This window comes from Somniosus microcephalus, chromosome 4 (assembly GCF_052327205.1).
Source record: "Somniosus microcephalus isolate GS21.2 chromosome 4, FLI_Smic_1.0, whole genome shotgun sequence".
NCBI lineage: Eukaryota > Metazoa > Chordata > Chondrichthyes > Squaliformes > Somniosidae > Somniosus > Somniosus microcephalus.
The window spans coordinates 188,274,911-188,290,432 of record NC_140990.1 but is presented as its reverse complement, the minus strand read 5'-3'; the positions used below and the strand labels follow the sequence as shown (position 1 = coordinate 188,290,432).

The following is a 15,522-nucleotide window of genomic DNA, read 5'->3' as shown; positions in this document are numbered from 1 at the left end:
CCGCCCTTGACATCAAGGCAGCATTTGACCATGTATGGCATGAAGGAGCCCTAGTAGAACTGAAGTCAATGGGAATCGGGGGGGAACACGCTTCACTGGCTAGAGTCATACCTAACAGAAATGAAGATGGTTGTGGCGATTTGAAGGTCAATCATCACAGCCCCAGGACATCGCTGCAGGAGTTCCTCAGGGCAGTGTCCTAGGCCCAACCATCTTCAGCTCATTCATCAATGACCTTCCCTCCAACATAAGGTCAGAAACGGGGATGTTCGCTGATGACTGCACAGTGTTCAGTGCCATTCACAACTCCTCAGATAATGAAGCAGTCCATGCCTGCATGCAACAAGACCTAGACGACGTTCATGCTTGGGCTGATAAGTGGCAGGTAACATTTGCACCACAGAAGTGCCAGGCAATGACTATCTCCAACAAGCGAGAGTCTAAACACCACCCCTTGACATTCAATGACATTACCATGACCGAATCCCCCACCATCAACATCCTGGGGGGGTCACCATTGACCAGAAACTTAACTGGACCAGCCACATCAATACTGTGGCAACAAGAGCAGGTCAGAGGCTAGGTATTCTGTGGCAAGTGTCTCACCTCCTAACTCCCCAAAGCCTTTCTACCATCTACAAGGCACAAGTAAGGAGTGTGATGGAATACTCTCCACTTGCCTGGATGAGTGCAGCTCCAACAACACTCAAGAAGCTCGACACCATCCAGGACAAAGCAACCCCCTTGATTGGCACCCCATCCACCACCTTAAACATTCATTCCCTCCACCACCGGCGTACCGTGGCTGCAGTGTGTACCATCTACAAGATGCACTGCAGCAACTCGCCAAGGCTTCTTCGGCAGCACCTCCTAAACCCGCGACCTCTTCCACCTAGAAGGACAAGGGCAGCAGACGCATGGGAACACCACCACCTCCAAGTTCCACTCCAAGTCACGCATCATCCTGACTTAGAAGTATATTGCCACTCCTTCATCGTTGCTGGGTCATAATCCTGGAACTCCCTACCTAACAGCACTGTGGGAGTACCTTCATCACACGGACTGCAGCGGTTCAAGAAGGCGGCTCACCAGCACCTTCTCGAGGGCAACTAGGGATGGGCAACAAATGCTGGCCTTGCCAGCGATGCCCACATCCCATAAAAACTAATTTTTAAAAAATCTTCCCTCTCCCACCTGCAACAGTACAAGCAGAGTAAAAGCCTGTTGGTGCTATTTCACACTCGCTGTGATTGGGGCCATACTACAGTATAACTGCCTGTTTTCTGGTATACAAAAACACAGATTCAGCTATTTTGCTGTGATGCAGCACCTTCCACCACCAGTAACCTGTTGGGTGCAGCTCAGATGGGGATCTGAGCAGTTTTAACTAGTAAACTATGTCCTCGTACTCCAGTAACACAATGTTAGTGTTCCAGAAATAACAACAGAAAATGCTGGAAAAACTCAGCAGGCCAGGCAACATCCGTGGAGAGAAAATAGAGTCAACGTTTCGGGTGAAAACCCCTTTGTCAAGTGTTCCAGTGCTTTGTGTTCCAGTGCTTAGCACCACTGCACTACTCCAATAACTTCAGTTTAATGAAGATAAAGGGTTAAAATTCAACTGCTACTTCTTAATATCTAAAAACAAGAAAGGTATTACCTTAAAAAAAATGGTTTGCGAGATATGAAAGTAGTAGTTAGCATAATTTTTTTCTTCATAATTTCTAAATTTTAGTGTAAAATGAATAAAAATAAACTTAATCTGATAATACCTTCACTGTTGAATTTATTTAATTATAGACAGAATTTTAAACAATAGAGAGTATCATGAAAATTAGTATTTACGACACAATCTTAAGCAGGATGATATTTGCCTTTCTTTACAGGACAGTGGTGATGCCCATTGCTAATGAATTTGCCCCTGATATGGTACTTGTGTCCTCTGGATTTGATGCAGTGGAAGGACACCCTGCTCCTCTCGGAGGTTACAAAGTCTCAGCTAAATGTAAGTTTGCTCATGTGACAAATGACATTGTTTTTATTTCAAGTGGGTGGTTTAATTAGAGCAGAGTTTAATAAAAAAAAACTCAAACTTTTGACAGCCAAATTAGTGAGAGTATATGACCCACATTTTCTAGCTCTAAGGGGGAGGGAAGGAACATATGAGCACTAATCTTCAAAAGGATCTTTAAATCTTTCAGAGAAGCCATGGGTTTACTGGTTGAGCTGTAAAATAAGTCTTTGTTTGAAAAGTCATAAACAAAGAGTATATGTTAGAATTTGAGGGTTGAAATAGCAAGAATTTAAATCCATATGGTTAATGGTTTTCTTCATGAGTAGAAATCATAAGCATTTCTGAGATATTTGTTTATATGTTCCGTTTGCTGCTTTTGCCTGCGAGAAAATGAGAAGTGGGCATTTTTTTTGGAGGCCCTTAGGAAATAGATGGCGTGCCACTTTAGGAAATTCAAAACATTTATCACAGAAAAAATGCATATATTAAACAGAAGATCAAAAAGGCCTGAACTGAAATAGTAAATTGTATTTATTGAAATTAAACCTGGCTTATATTATACATTTAGTCCCAGTAATCCCTGGTGGCCATTTCAGATATGATGTAATACTTGGAATCTTTGATCGTTTGCCAAGAGTCAAAGTAGGCTTCTGACCTTTGACTTCTCTTGCATTTCCTCTTTCCTGACACAGGTTTTGGCTACCTTACCAAACAGCTGATGGGCCTGGCTGGAGGCCGTGTCGTGCTAGCTCTGGAAGGGGGCCACGATCTCACTGCCATTTGCGATGCCTCAGAAGCATGTGTTTCTGCTTTACTTGGAAATGAGGTAAAACATCAATGCACATTATAAGCTGACAAGTTCAAGAACTCACAGGTGTGCCTTTTGCTGAAGATTATGAATGAGATGAGGGCAGACTTCCAAAAGAAATGTAATTCCACAGAACCAGTTCATCAGTAACATAGATTAAATAATTGGAATGACCAATTGCAACAAACTGGGGAGGGTCCTAAACAGGTTGTGTGAATATATCTTATTAGAACTCTTACATTTGTAAACTGCAATTCTGCCTAAACATTTCCATACCTTTTTTTTTCTTGAATGTTTGTATTTTTCTCCCATTCACTGATCTGCCCATGCCATCCACCATTTGCATCCAGTAATGCGACTCTGAAACCATCTGCTCGGAGGTTGTCTCTTCAACACCCCTCCCACCCACCACTGTGGAGGTGCCCATCCTATATGCAGCAGTTCAACTAAGATTGGGGATTCAACATGTGGGCTTGCAGTAGTGAACAACCACTCTGCAGCACATTGGTGTGCCAATGTATTGCACACTATAAATATTTTGGTTAGAGTTGAGGAGCAAAAAGGGCATGATCACGCTATTGGGGGTATTCTGTAGGTCTCCAAATAGTTAGAGGGAGGTAGAGGAACAAATCTGCAGGGCAATCACAGAGATATGGGGGACTTTATTACCCAAATATCAATTGGGATAATGCTAGGGTAAAGGGAAAGGAGGGGGAGGAATTTCTGAAATGTGTTTTCTGAAAGGAGAATTTCCTTGACCAATATGTTCTTGGCTCAACTAGGAAGGAGGCACTGCTGGATCTGGTGCTGGGGAATGAGGTGGGCCAGGTCGACCAAGTGTCTGTGGGAGAACACTTGGGTACGAGTGATCATCATATCATAAGATTTAGATTAGCAATGGAGAGGAGCAAGGAACAATCTAGAGTGGAACTTGTAAACTGGAATAGGGCTAACTTCAGTGGGATGCGAAAGGATCCAGCCAGGGTAAAATGGAACCAAAGACTGAGAGGAAAAACTGTAATAGAACAGTGGGTGATCTTTAAGGAGGAGATCAAAATAAATGTGGGATGTATTTTTTGTGATCAAAAAGCACCTATGAAAACATGCATGAGGTTTGAGCTCCAGTTCTTATTTTCAATTTTGATATTCCAATCACACAAGTAACAGAGGATTGATGAAGGGAATGCAATGGATGTTGTCTACATGGATTTTCGGAAGGCGTTTGACAAAGTACCACATAGAAGGCTGGTTAACAAAATTGAAGCTCATGGAATAGGTGGTTCAGTGGCAGCTTGGATAAGGAATTGGCTTAAGGACAGAAAACAGCGAGTTGTGGTAAATGGCTGTTTTTCAGACTGGAGGATGGTGGACGGTGTTCTTTCCCAGGGGTCTGTGCTGGGGCCACTGCTTTTTTTGATATATATAAATGACCTGGATATTGGAATACAGAGTAGAATTTCTAAATTTGCTGATGACACCAAACTTGGGAGTGTGGCAAACAGTGACGATGATATCAATCGACTGCAACAGGACATAGAAAGGCTAGCAGAATGGGCAGACAAGTGGCAGATGGAATTTAATACAGAGAAGTGTGAGGTGATGCATTTTGGCAGAAGGAACAGGGAGAGGCAATATACACTTAATGGTACAATTTTAAAGAGTGTGCAGGGACAGAGGGACCAGGGAGTTAATGTGCATAGGTCCCTGAAGGTGGCAGGGCATATTGAGAGAGTGGTTAACAAAGCATATGGGATCTTGGGCTTCATAAATAGAAGGATTGAGTACAAAAGTAGAGAAGTTATGCTGAACCTTTATAAAGTGCTGGTTAGGCCACAACTGGAGTATTGCATCCAGTTCTAGTCACCACACTTTAGGAAAGATGTGAAGGCCCTTGAAAGGGTGCAGAGGAGATTTACCAGAATGGTTCCGGGGATGGGGAATCTTAGCTACAAGGACAGGTTGGAGAAACTGGATTTGTTTTCATTAGAGCAAAGGAGTTTGAGGGGTGATTTGATAGAGGTGTACAAGATTATGACTGGTTTGGATAGGCTAGATGGGGAAAGGCTGTTCCCACTAGTTAATGGTACAAGGACTAGGGGACACAGATTTAAGGTTTTGGGCAAGAGATACAGGGAGGATTTGAGGAATACCTTTTTTACGCAGCGAGTGATGATGACCTGGAATTCGCTGCCGATGGAAGTGGTGGAAACGGAGACACTCAATGTTTTCAAGGGGAGACTAGATAGGCACTTGAGGGAAATAAACTTGCAGAGCTGCGGGGATAGAGCGGGGGAATGGGACTCACTGGATTGCTTTACAGAGAGCAGGCACGGACTCGATGGGCTGAATGGCCTCCTACTGTGCCATTGTTATGACTCTATTTCCCCATACTTATCATTTATGATGCAAAGTTTCTGTTTGTTCTGAAATTCTGCTCCTCAGTGTCTGCTGTGGCTCAGTTGTTAGCTCTGAGTCAAAAGGTTATGGGTTCAAGTCCCACTTCAGAGACTTGAGCACAAAAATCTAGGTTATCACTCCAGTGCAGTGCTGAGGGAGTGCTGCACTGTCGGAGGTGCCGTCTTCTGGATGAGACGTAAAACTGAGGCCCATCTGTTCTCTCAGGTGAACGTAATAGATCCCAAGGCACTATTTCGAAGAAGAGCAGGGGGGTTATCCCGGTGTCCAGGCCAATATTTATTCCTTGATCAACATCACTATCACATTGCTGTTTGTGGGAGCTTGCTGTGCGCAAATTGGCTGCCGCGTTTCCTACATTACAACAGTGACCACACTTCAAAAAATACTTCATTGGCTGTAAAACGGTTTGGGACGTCCGGTGGTCGTGAAAAGCGCTATAGAAATGCAAGTCTTTTTTCATTTTCCTGGTGAAATGGATATTTTCACACAGGGGAAGTGAACAATGAGAGTTACAGTTTAGGGCAGCCTAAGCTTATTGCCAGTGTTCCACTCATGTTTTCTGTTTCTGCCTCTGCTGTTTGTACCTTATTTTTTTTGCTGCTCTTGGGTCTCGCCACACAACACAATATTTTGCAAACGAGTGACCAGAGCCTGGCCCTTCGGCACTGTAAGTTGCACAGAGGTGTTGACTGAGCATTTAATAATAATCATAATGTTCCTTCTATCATGAAAGCCACTGTTAGTGCTTCACCAGTTGACCTAGCAGATCGGGAGCTGCCTGTGTTAAGCCCAATACGGATGAACTTAGTGCCAATGTATAGCACTGGCTGTCACTCTAGTAACATGTAATCCCAGCAAGCCCTAAATGGCTGATTTCTTTTCCTGTCTTATCCCTTACCCCTTCTCTGCTTCTCATGCTGAGATGGACTTCAGCCGGTAGTGGGAGCTGCCTGATGCTCCACCCAAATGGCCGCCCGTCATCTGTGAGCCTGGGCTTCAATACTTTTTTCAACTGCGCGATCCATTGTATCCTTTGTTACCACAAGAAAAGTTTACACCATGTGGTCTTTATCTGGAAACTTTTACAGGAAGATCTCAAAGTTAATAATACAATTAACTGTTCTTTCAAGCTTTTTGATTTGTTCACAATAATGAACCTTTATTTTCAAAAATAGAATTTGTCTTTTTTTTTCTTTAGCCAAACTTGAGAGTAAATCACCCAAACTTCTCAGCCCCTCAGGAGCTTGCCATGTCTGCATTTGTGGCAGGAACCTCCAGTCTTTATTACTGACACACGGTTATTTACTGGGCTGCTTGACTAATCTTGGAGTGGAAACAATAGGTTTGCATGAGAAAGACATTCTCTGATTCCTTCAAAATACAGCAAAAAATACCATGTGTTCATGACCATGCTGAATACTGTTAAGCAAGAAAGTTGGCTACATCTGGAATTTCTGATTTGCAAGTTAGAAATCTTCAATATTCATGGTCTTTAATGTTGGTAAAATGTATTTATTATGCATCACATTGGGGCAGAAATTCGGGTCGGGGGCTTGCCGCGCGTGGAAGCCCCCGATCTGCACTTACGCGACGCGCCGGCCGTTGAGCTTCAGGGACGCCTGGAATTCCTGTTTTAAAATGTTGACTCCCGGGCAGCGTCTGACGTCACGCCGCCCAGGAGTGCAGCCAGCGCGAAGCCTGGAGCACGCAGTGCAAGTGAGACACGCCCCTTGAGGTCTCATTTTAAAAGGACACGCCCCCAATGTTTCTCACAAGCTGCAAAGCATTTTTACATGTAGAGCAGCATTTTAAATAGGTTTTTGGTATTTTTAAGAAGCTTTTGGTAACTTTTATAAACTTTTAAAAACGTTTACATTATTTTGAAGAATCTGAAGTAGTTTTAAACAGAATTAAAGCGATTTAAAGACTTTTAAAAGCCCTGAAAGCATTTTTTTCATTCCATTTATTTAATTAGCAACGTCGTCGTCGTACGTGTCTTCACACTGTTCCCTTTGGGGAATTGTATGAAGTGGTGGAAGGATTTCTGGCCGTGATTAACGCTCCTTCCGTGACCGTAACCATCTTTGTACCAGCCATTAGGGTGGTTAGTCCTATGGCGGGAGGGTTTTACGGGCTCCCACAACCTATACGAGGGGGGGGGGCCACCCACACCCACGGACGCAAATATCCCACTGGATGTCTACCCAGAATTTAGAGCCGGAGCTCCGACTCCACTTGCCGGGACTATCTGGAGCGGGGTTAGAAACCCTACGCCGTGTGGCCCAGCGGCGGGGATGCTACCGCTACGCCAAAGGCCCACTCAGATTAGCAACGTGAAATGGCTGGAATGAGCACAATTCACGGCATTAAAAGAACTCACAATTGAACTGATGATGACCTCGGCAATCTCCTCAACGAGGTGGAGGCGCAGCGCCTGCTCATCATTGGTAATGAGAAGGCCAAGGCGCCGCAAAAAGGACAGATGATAGCTTGGTCTTTCAAGTGGCAGCATAGGGCTCCAGTCACGGGGAGGGAAAAGGCGCAGGAAACATATGGGTGTCACCTTTTGCGCGGAGTGGGCCTTTTGCGTAGCGGTAAGCATCCCCGCCGCTGGGCCAGAAGGAGTAGGGTTTCGAGCCCCGCTCCAGACAGTCCCGGCAAGTGGAGTCGGAGCTCCAACTATAAATTCTGGGTGGACATCCAGCGGGATACTTGTGTCTGCGGGTGTGGGTGGCCCCCCCCCCCCCAGATGGGTTGTGGGAGCCCGTAAAACCCTCACGCCATAGGACTAACCACCCTAATGGCTGGTATGAAGATGGTTATGGTCACGGAAGGAGCGTTAACGTGGCCAGAAATCCTTCCACCACTTCATACAGTTCCCGAAAGGGAACAGTGTGAGGATACGTACGACGATGACCTCTTGCGCAATGCACCTCCTTGGACCCTCAGTCGCAGATGCGAGGGGGCAAATCGTGCAATTGTTAAATTTTTCATTTTATTGACATGTAAAATGTTGGCCCAGTAATTCCGTTTCAAACGCGTGAGTACGGTCGGGGTACTCGCGCGTATTGGCCGGAGGAAATGCCGCTTTTCAGCATGCACAGCGCATGCGGGGAAAACTGGCATTTCCTGTCCTCTGAACGAAGGGGTTCAGAGGCAGAACGCATGCGACTGCACAGGCAGCGCGTGCACAGTAAAATTCGCCGGTTTCATTCATGCTTTCAGTGAGGTTAAGTCCTTACAACTTGCACATGAAAAAAGCATGAGTACAGTTGCTCCAGAGGCTGCGGAGGAAGATATATTTTATCGTGGAGCTTCTGAAAGGCAATATTTTTGTTTGGGGAAAGGGAGGAAAGTTATTTTAAGAAATGCTGAGGTAAGTTTTAAAGTTTATTTTTGTTTTTTAAAACGGGTTTTCAGTACTGTAGGTAGAAGGAGCAATTGTGGCTATGTGAATTGAATTTGCTGTGTTTATTAAATGTGAAAATGACTCCAACATTTTTAAGAAAGAAACTTTTCATCAGTAATATATTCTTTTAAGTAATTATGTATGTATGTCTGTATATATTCCTTTGCGTATATGTATGTATATATTCCTTTACTTATGTGTATGAATGTATGTATTTAATTATGACTTTCAGAGAAAGTAACTTATTGGAAAATCATAATTAAATACATACATTCATACACATAAGTAAAGGAATATATACATATACATAAAGGAATATATACGGACATACATACATAATTACTTAAAAGAATATATTACTGATGAACAGTTTCTTTCTTAAAAATGTTGGAAATGTTACATTACTCATTTTAGAACAGTCATTTTCACATTTAATAAACATAGCAAATTCAATTCACACAGCCACAATTGCTCCTTCTACCTACAGTACTGAAAAAAATTAAACTTTATAACTTACCTCATCATTTCTTAAAATAACTCTCCTCCCTTTCCCAAACAAAAATATTGCCTTTCAGAAGCTCCACGATAAGAAATATCTTCCTCCGCAGCCTCTGGAGCAACTTTACTCATGCTTTTTTCATGTGTAAGTTGTCAGGACTTGCCCTCACCGAATCCATGAATGAAATCGACGAAGTTCACTGCACACGCGCTGCCTGTGCAGTCGCACGCGCTGTGCCTCTGAACCCCTTCGTTCAGAGGACAGGAAATGCCGGTTTTCCCCGCATGCGCTGTGCATGCTGAAAACCGGCATTTCCTCCGGCCAGACGCGTGAGTACCCCGACCGTACTCACACGTTTGGAACGGAATTACTGGGCCATTGTGTACCATGCATTTTATCTAAGTGGTTAGAAGCTGTAATATATATATTTAAAAAATAAGGCCCTTTCTCTAAAGATGAATATCGTGCATCACATTTGGTCTCTAAGCTGCACTATTACAGAATGTTTAACAGCAAGTTTACACAGATGTGCAACCAGATGTTCAACTACTTCTGTCAGTTTTGAAAAGTATTGCATACAAACACTTAAGCCAACCACTGATGTTTACTATTTGAAGTTCATGTTTAATTTTTTGTGTATGTGTTCATTTAAGTGGCGTACAGTATTATTGCAGAACTTTTTTTACTTTAAGCATCTCTTGAATGCCGCCATTCAAAGGTAGACATTCTAGCCATTCAAAAGCAGTTCAGTCTATGTGTAATTGTGCTTATATATATATATATCTCACCCTCCGGTTTAGTACAGAACTGGTACAGAGCTATACATATTCATACATCATCTGCTAATTATGAATAATAATTAACATTTTTAGTGTGTGGTATTTTTCCAGACTAAGGCTATAACTATATACTCCGAATTCAAGAAATATAAAAATATTTTTGATGTATTGCTAACAGTTGTATCTGCTATAAGTAAATCTTTTCATATAAACTATCTTCAAGGAATATGATTATTGTCTGATACATATGGATATGAAAGATGGCCAGTACAGCCCAAACTGTTCAAGCTCTGTAAAATCTACTTCCAAGTGTAATGCCGCAACATATAAATGGATAATATAGGTTTGCACAGAGGCAGCATGGTTGATTGATCAAGGAGGTTGTGTGCATGTGGAGCATTGCACCATTCTATTGATAACTCCAGTATGTTTCCACTTGTGTGACAGATTACATGCATTTCACAACAAACATTGCAAATAAAACAATTAAATGTTTGAGGGACACTTAGAGGGGAATTTTATCCCCCAAAAATGGGTGGGTTGGGGTCAGGTGGGAAGTTAGTGTTAAAAATCTGAATCCCGACCAGAACCCGCCTCCAACCCACCCACTTCCGGTTTTAACGGGGGCAGGCAGCCAACCTGCTCCCATTTAAATATTATAATGAGGCTGGCGTGCCTCAGATTTAACCACCATTTAAAATTAACGGTGGCTGATCGGGTTTCGCAAACCTCGAGGAACCAGACAGCTAATGGAAGGCGAGGACTGCAGGATCCAGGAGGTAAGTGTCTTTACATTTGCCTCCTGGATCCAGGGGTCCCTGCCTAACCCACCCCCCACGATCGGATACCCCCCCATGAGGTCTCCATAAGCCCACCCCCAGCCTCCGTTTTTCCTGCCCCCCCCCCCCCCCCCAGCCTCTGATTTTCTGATTCTCCCCTCTCTCCCCCCCACCCCCAGGACTCCGACCTCCCCCCGCCCCCCTGATCATTCTCCAGCCCCCTTCAATGTTCTGTCCCCCACCCGATCCCTCCCTCCTCTCTGCAGTCTAGTGCCACAGGCCTACCTACCTCCAGCCAGCCTCGCCAACAGAGGTCTCAAATGTGGGAAACCTGTTCTCCCAGGTTTCCCAACCGCTTCTGAGCACCCCTCCTTCCAACTCGCCTCCAGATTAAAATTCCGGCCTTAATCTCATTGAAAAAGTTCCCTTCAGTCAGCTCAAATATGAGTGATATTTTTTTAATAAAAATCTGTTTGCTTTTTAAACATCTACTTTACTCCCACCCACTCCCCTATTTAACTCTGCACCTGAAAGTAGTGATTGTAGATGGCTATAGATGCCCTGGGTACAGGTATCGTCCTAGTGGCCATTGTGCCGATGTGACCCGTGACTGATGATACAGTAGCTTACTTCGTGTCCGATCGTCTCAATGCACACCAATGTAGGCGGGCCCAATGAGGTAGGAGCCTGCACACCAACCAGGCACAAGGCTCCTTAAGGCTGCAGAATGTATTTAAATTAGGGGTTCATCCCATAATGCAGGAATCTATTATAAAGGATGCAATAACTGGGCACTTGGAAACTAATCGTAAGATTGGGCAGACTCGACATGGATTTATGAAATGGAAATCCTGTTTAACAAACCTATTGGAGTTCTTTGAGGATGTAACTAGTAGAGTAGACAAAGGGGGTGTATTTGGATTTTCAGAAGGCCTTCGATAAGGCCCCACACAAGAGGTTGGTGAACAAAGTTAGGGCACATGGAATTGGGGGTAATATACTAGCATGGATTGAGAATTGGTTAACAGACAGAAAACAAACAGTAGGGATAAACGGGTCTTTTTCAGGATGGCAGGCTGTGACTAGTTGGGTACCGCAAGGATCGGTGCTTGGGCCCCAGCTATTCACAATCTATATCAATGATTTGGATGAGGGGACTAAATGTAACATTTCTAAATTTGCTGATGATACAAAGCTAGGTGGCAGTGTCAGTTGTGAAGAGGATGTGAAGAGGCTTCAAGGGGATCGCGACAGGCTCAGTGAGTGGGCAAGAATATGGCAGATGGAATATAATGTGGATAAATGTGAAAGGTAGAAAAAACAGAAAGGCAGAGTATTTCCTAAGTGGTGAAAGATTGGGGAATGCAGATGCTCAAAGGAACCTGGGTGTCCTTGTGCATGAGTCACTGAAAGTGAATGTGCAGGTGCAGCAAGCCATTAGGAAGGCAAATGGTATGCTGGCCTTCATTACAAGAGGATTTGAGTACAGGAGTAAAGAAGTCTTGCACCAATTATATAGGGCCTTGGTGAGACCACAACTGGAGTACTGTGTACAATTTTGGTGGTCTTACCCAAGGAAGGATATACTTGCCATAGAGGGAGTACAACAAAGGTTCACCAGATTGATTCCTGGGATGGCGGGACTGTTGTATGAGAAGAGATTGAGTAAACTAGGCCTGTATTCGCTTGAATTCAGAAGAATGAGAGGGGATCTCATTGAAGCATACAAAATTATTACAGGGTTTGATAGGGTGGATGCTGGGAGAATGTTTCCCTTGGCTGGGGAGTCTAGAACCAGGGGCCACAGCCTCAGGATAAAGGGTAGGCCATTCAGGACTGAGATGAGAAGAAATTTCTTCACACAGAGGGTGGTGAATCTTTGGAATTCTCTACCCCATAAGGCTGTGGAAGCTCAGTCATTGGGTATATTCAAAACAGAAGTCGATAGATTTCTGACAATAAGGGCATCAAGGGATATGGCGATAGGGCCGGTGAATGGAGTTGAGGCGGAAGATCAGCCATGATCTTATTGAATGGCGGAGCAGGCTCGAAGGGCCAAATGGCCTACTCCTGCTCCTGTTTCTTATGTTCTTATGCAGCTGGAATGGAGGCCTGCCAAAAAATGTATTAATGGTGGCCTTGGCTGCCCTCTCCTTCCATGCCCCCAATCTCTGTGGCACTCCCAACACATGAGCTTAACCAAGCATTATCATGAGCTCTCGATGCAGGCTCTACCAGCTCCTGCCTAAGCGGGAGGCTGAAGAATAATTTTCAAGAAAAAGTGTTAGAAATGTAATTAAATTTGTCAGATTAATCAGAATTACAAAGACAGCCAAACTAGAGGAAATCAGTGAGACTACACAGTTGGCTACAAGTGTCCCGTGTGGCTCCCACATTCAGTGAAATGTGTAGATGCAACCTGTAATGTCACAGTTTGAACTGAATAACAATCACTGCTGGACTGAAATACAGTATAATGGAAGTTTACCGAACAGAGCAAAGTGAGATCAAAGGGACTGAGTAGAGAAATACAGCTCCTATAAGAAGGTACTGAGCTATAGTTACACAATATCGGGAGAGTTCCAGATTTGCACAGGCCTGTATCACTGACTTGGCAAGTGGTTTTATTTGTGTTTACATTCGGTCTGTGCACTTAGAGTTAATATTTGCTGCCGATTCCTTAGAAACATTAAAGCTGTTTTGATGGGGGAGTTTTGTAAATTGTGCAAGGGTTTTTCACTGACTGCTGAATATCCGGACCAGTGCTAGAAGAAGAGGGGGGGAGGAAGAGGGAAATCAGACATTTGGGTTTGTCAGGCTGCCACATCTCAGTGGTGAGAGCACTGGAATTTCAAACATTAGTCCTGGTGTCTGCTTGTAAAATGGAAGAATGTCAGTAGACGTCGCCACACGTGTATAGATACGTGCGGCAGCTGGGACCGTGGAAAATTGATCAAATTGGCATGTGGAAAAAACTGTGATGAAATGTTAACTGGAGTTTCCTTGACCTCACCAGAAGCCTGGCCTTGTGAAACAGAAACGCAGAGGAGACATTATTACTCTGACCTGACAAATACTACTTGCTATTGCTGGCAGTGGCATGAAGTGTTTGAACAAGGCGACTGTAGGCTACAACATATCTTTGAACAAGACGACGCCTGTGTTCTCTGCAGCATTTGTTCACTTCCTTTTCGAACTCTCACAAAATAAACATCAGTTCAGAGAGCATTTGTTCTTCATTTTAACTCTGCAGTTTTATTTTCTGCAGCTGAAAGGGAGATGGTGTAAGTCTTGGCTCCTAAATCCTATGCTAATAATTCTTTTAGCAAAAAGGGAAACAAAATTGGTCTTTGATGGATTAAATATAGTATTTTATGAAAGAGGGGTTAGGGATCAAAACAGCCCAGAGTCAAGTGTTTGATCATGCTAAGTATCAGGCCACAGTTAGATTACAGAGTATCTCAATCCAGACTGTAAGCTATACCATATCTTTTTCATAGTTATTAACGCACATTATTTCCTCCTGGCACAGGAGTAAAGTAGGTTAGCATGTTTCCAGCATAAGCATGTGCAGAACATTTTGGAACATACAGCTTCTTGTTTAAATTCTGAATTCCTTTACAATGAAATTTTGGCATTACAAGGGCTTTCATGTGGAAAAAAATGTAATCCTGCAACAGAAGGAAAATTAATCACAAAAGATTGTGTGCTTAACCCTTTGACGTGCCTTTTTAAAATGTGTACGTACATCTGTATATATTTCATTCTACCAGATTGGTTGCTGAGCTGTGATAACCTTGAATTTCTACCTTGATTTTATTTTTCGTTGTATTTTTTAACTGAGGGAGGGAAAAAGCAGTTGTAGGTGGAATTTGGGGAAAAAATACCTGTTTCTATTTGCTTTGGATTTGTTCCAGAATCATTTTGGACCTAGAATAAGGCAAATAATTTGAAGAGCTACAACTATCCACTTGAATTTAACACCAGCGTAATTTCTGCTAGAACTCAGAGCAGAACTAGCATTTGATATACACACACACACACACACACACACACACACACACAGTTAAACTGCCAGACAATGTGTGCTTATTGCAGCTAGGAAAGTGAATTTATTGAATTGGAAATGTTCATGATCTTCTGGTGTGCCCTCAGTAGATGAACACTTGGATAGATCTCATGCCTCTGGATGAAATTACTCATTATTTAAAAAAGAAATATGAAAATGTTTTATAGGGTCCCTTTGATAGATTTTACCAATAATTTTGTATTTCAAATAAGACACATGACTGATGTGATTGACTCCTTTCCTTCTCTGGTTTGTGAAAAGAAAATGGGATGGAACATAATGAATCATCCTGATATGATCCTGTTTTGTGATGAAGTCTGAGTAGGCTCAGAGGGAATGATGACTTTTTAATTTAATATTATATATTCTTTACACAATTACATGCATGAAGTTAGGGGTTGATTTCATATCAAAACATTCCAAGTGTGTTGTATGCGGAGTCCAAAATATAAATTGGCATGAATGATTTGAAATAGCTTTTTATGTGTGTCTTGTGCCTTGTTTTTTCTGAAAATTGCGCATTATAAGGAACAGCACCAGCTAAATGAAAACATTTCCACAGAACATTTTGATCCTCCAATACTCAGATAAAATCTTACCCTTGATACAGGGTAGCTGGCCTAACCTATAGAAATGATGAAAAGCTAACCTTCACCCCCCACCACCCCTATTCAATTAAAAGTCACTTGGATTTGATCCCAGACTGAGTGAAGTTTTTATTGAAGTATAAACCTGAAGTAAATTCAG

The 15,522-nt window shown here is 43.0% G+C and overlaps 1 protein-coding gene across 12 annotated transcripts in view; it reads left to right on the top strand.

Moving 5' to 3' along the window:
• Positions 1-15,522, top strand: part of hdac4 (histone deacetylase 4) — a 553,521-nt gene that overhangs the window by 519,854 nt on the left and 18,145 nt on the right. For 11 of the 12 annotated variants that reach the window (XM_085985633.1, XM_085985631.1, XM_085985630.1 and 8 more), the window contains 2 exons: positions 1,887-2,005; positions 2,707-2,840. The exons of the other annotated variant lie outside the window; for it this stretch is intronic. In XM_085985633.1, the coding sequence (XP_085841759.1) occupies positions 1,887-2,005; positions 2,707-2,840 (253 nt within the window). The remainder of the gene's footprint in view (positions 1-1,886; positions 2,006-2,706; positions 2,841-15,522) is intronic. 12 annotated transcript variants of the gene reach the window in all.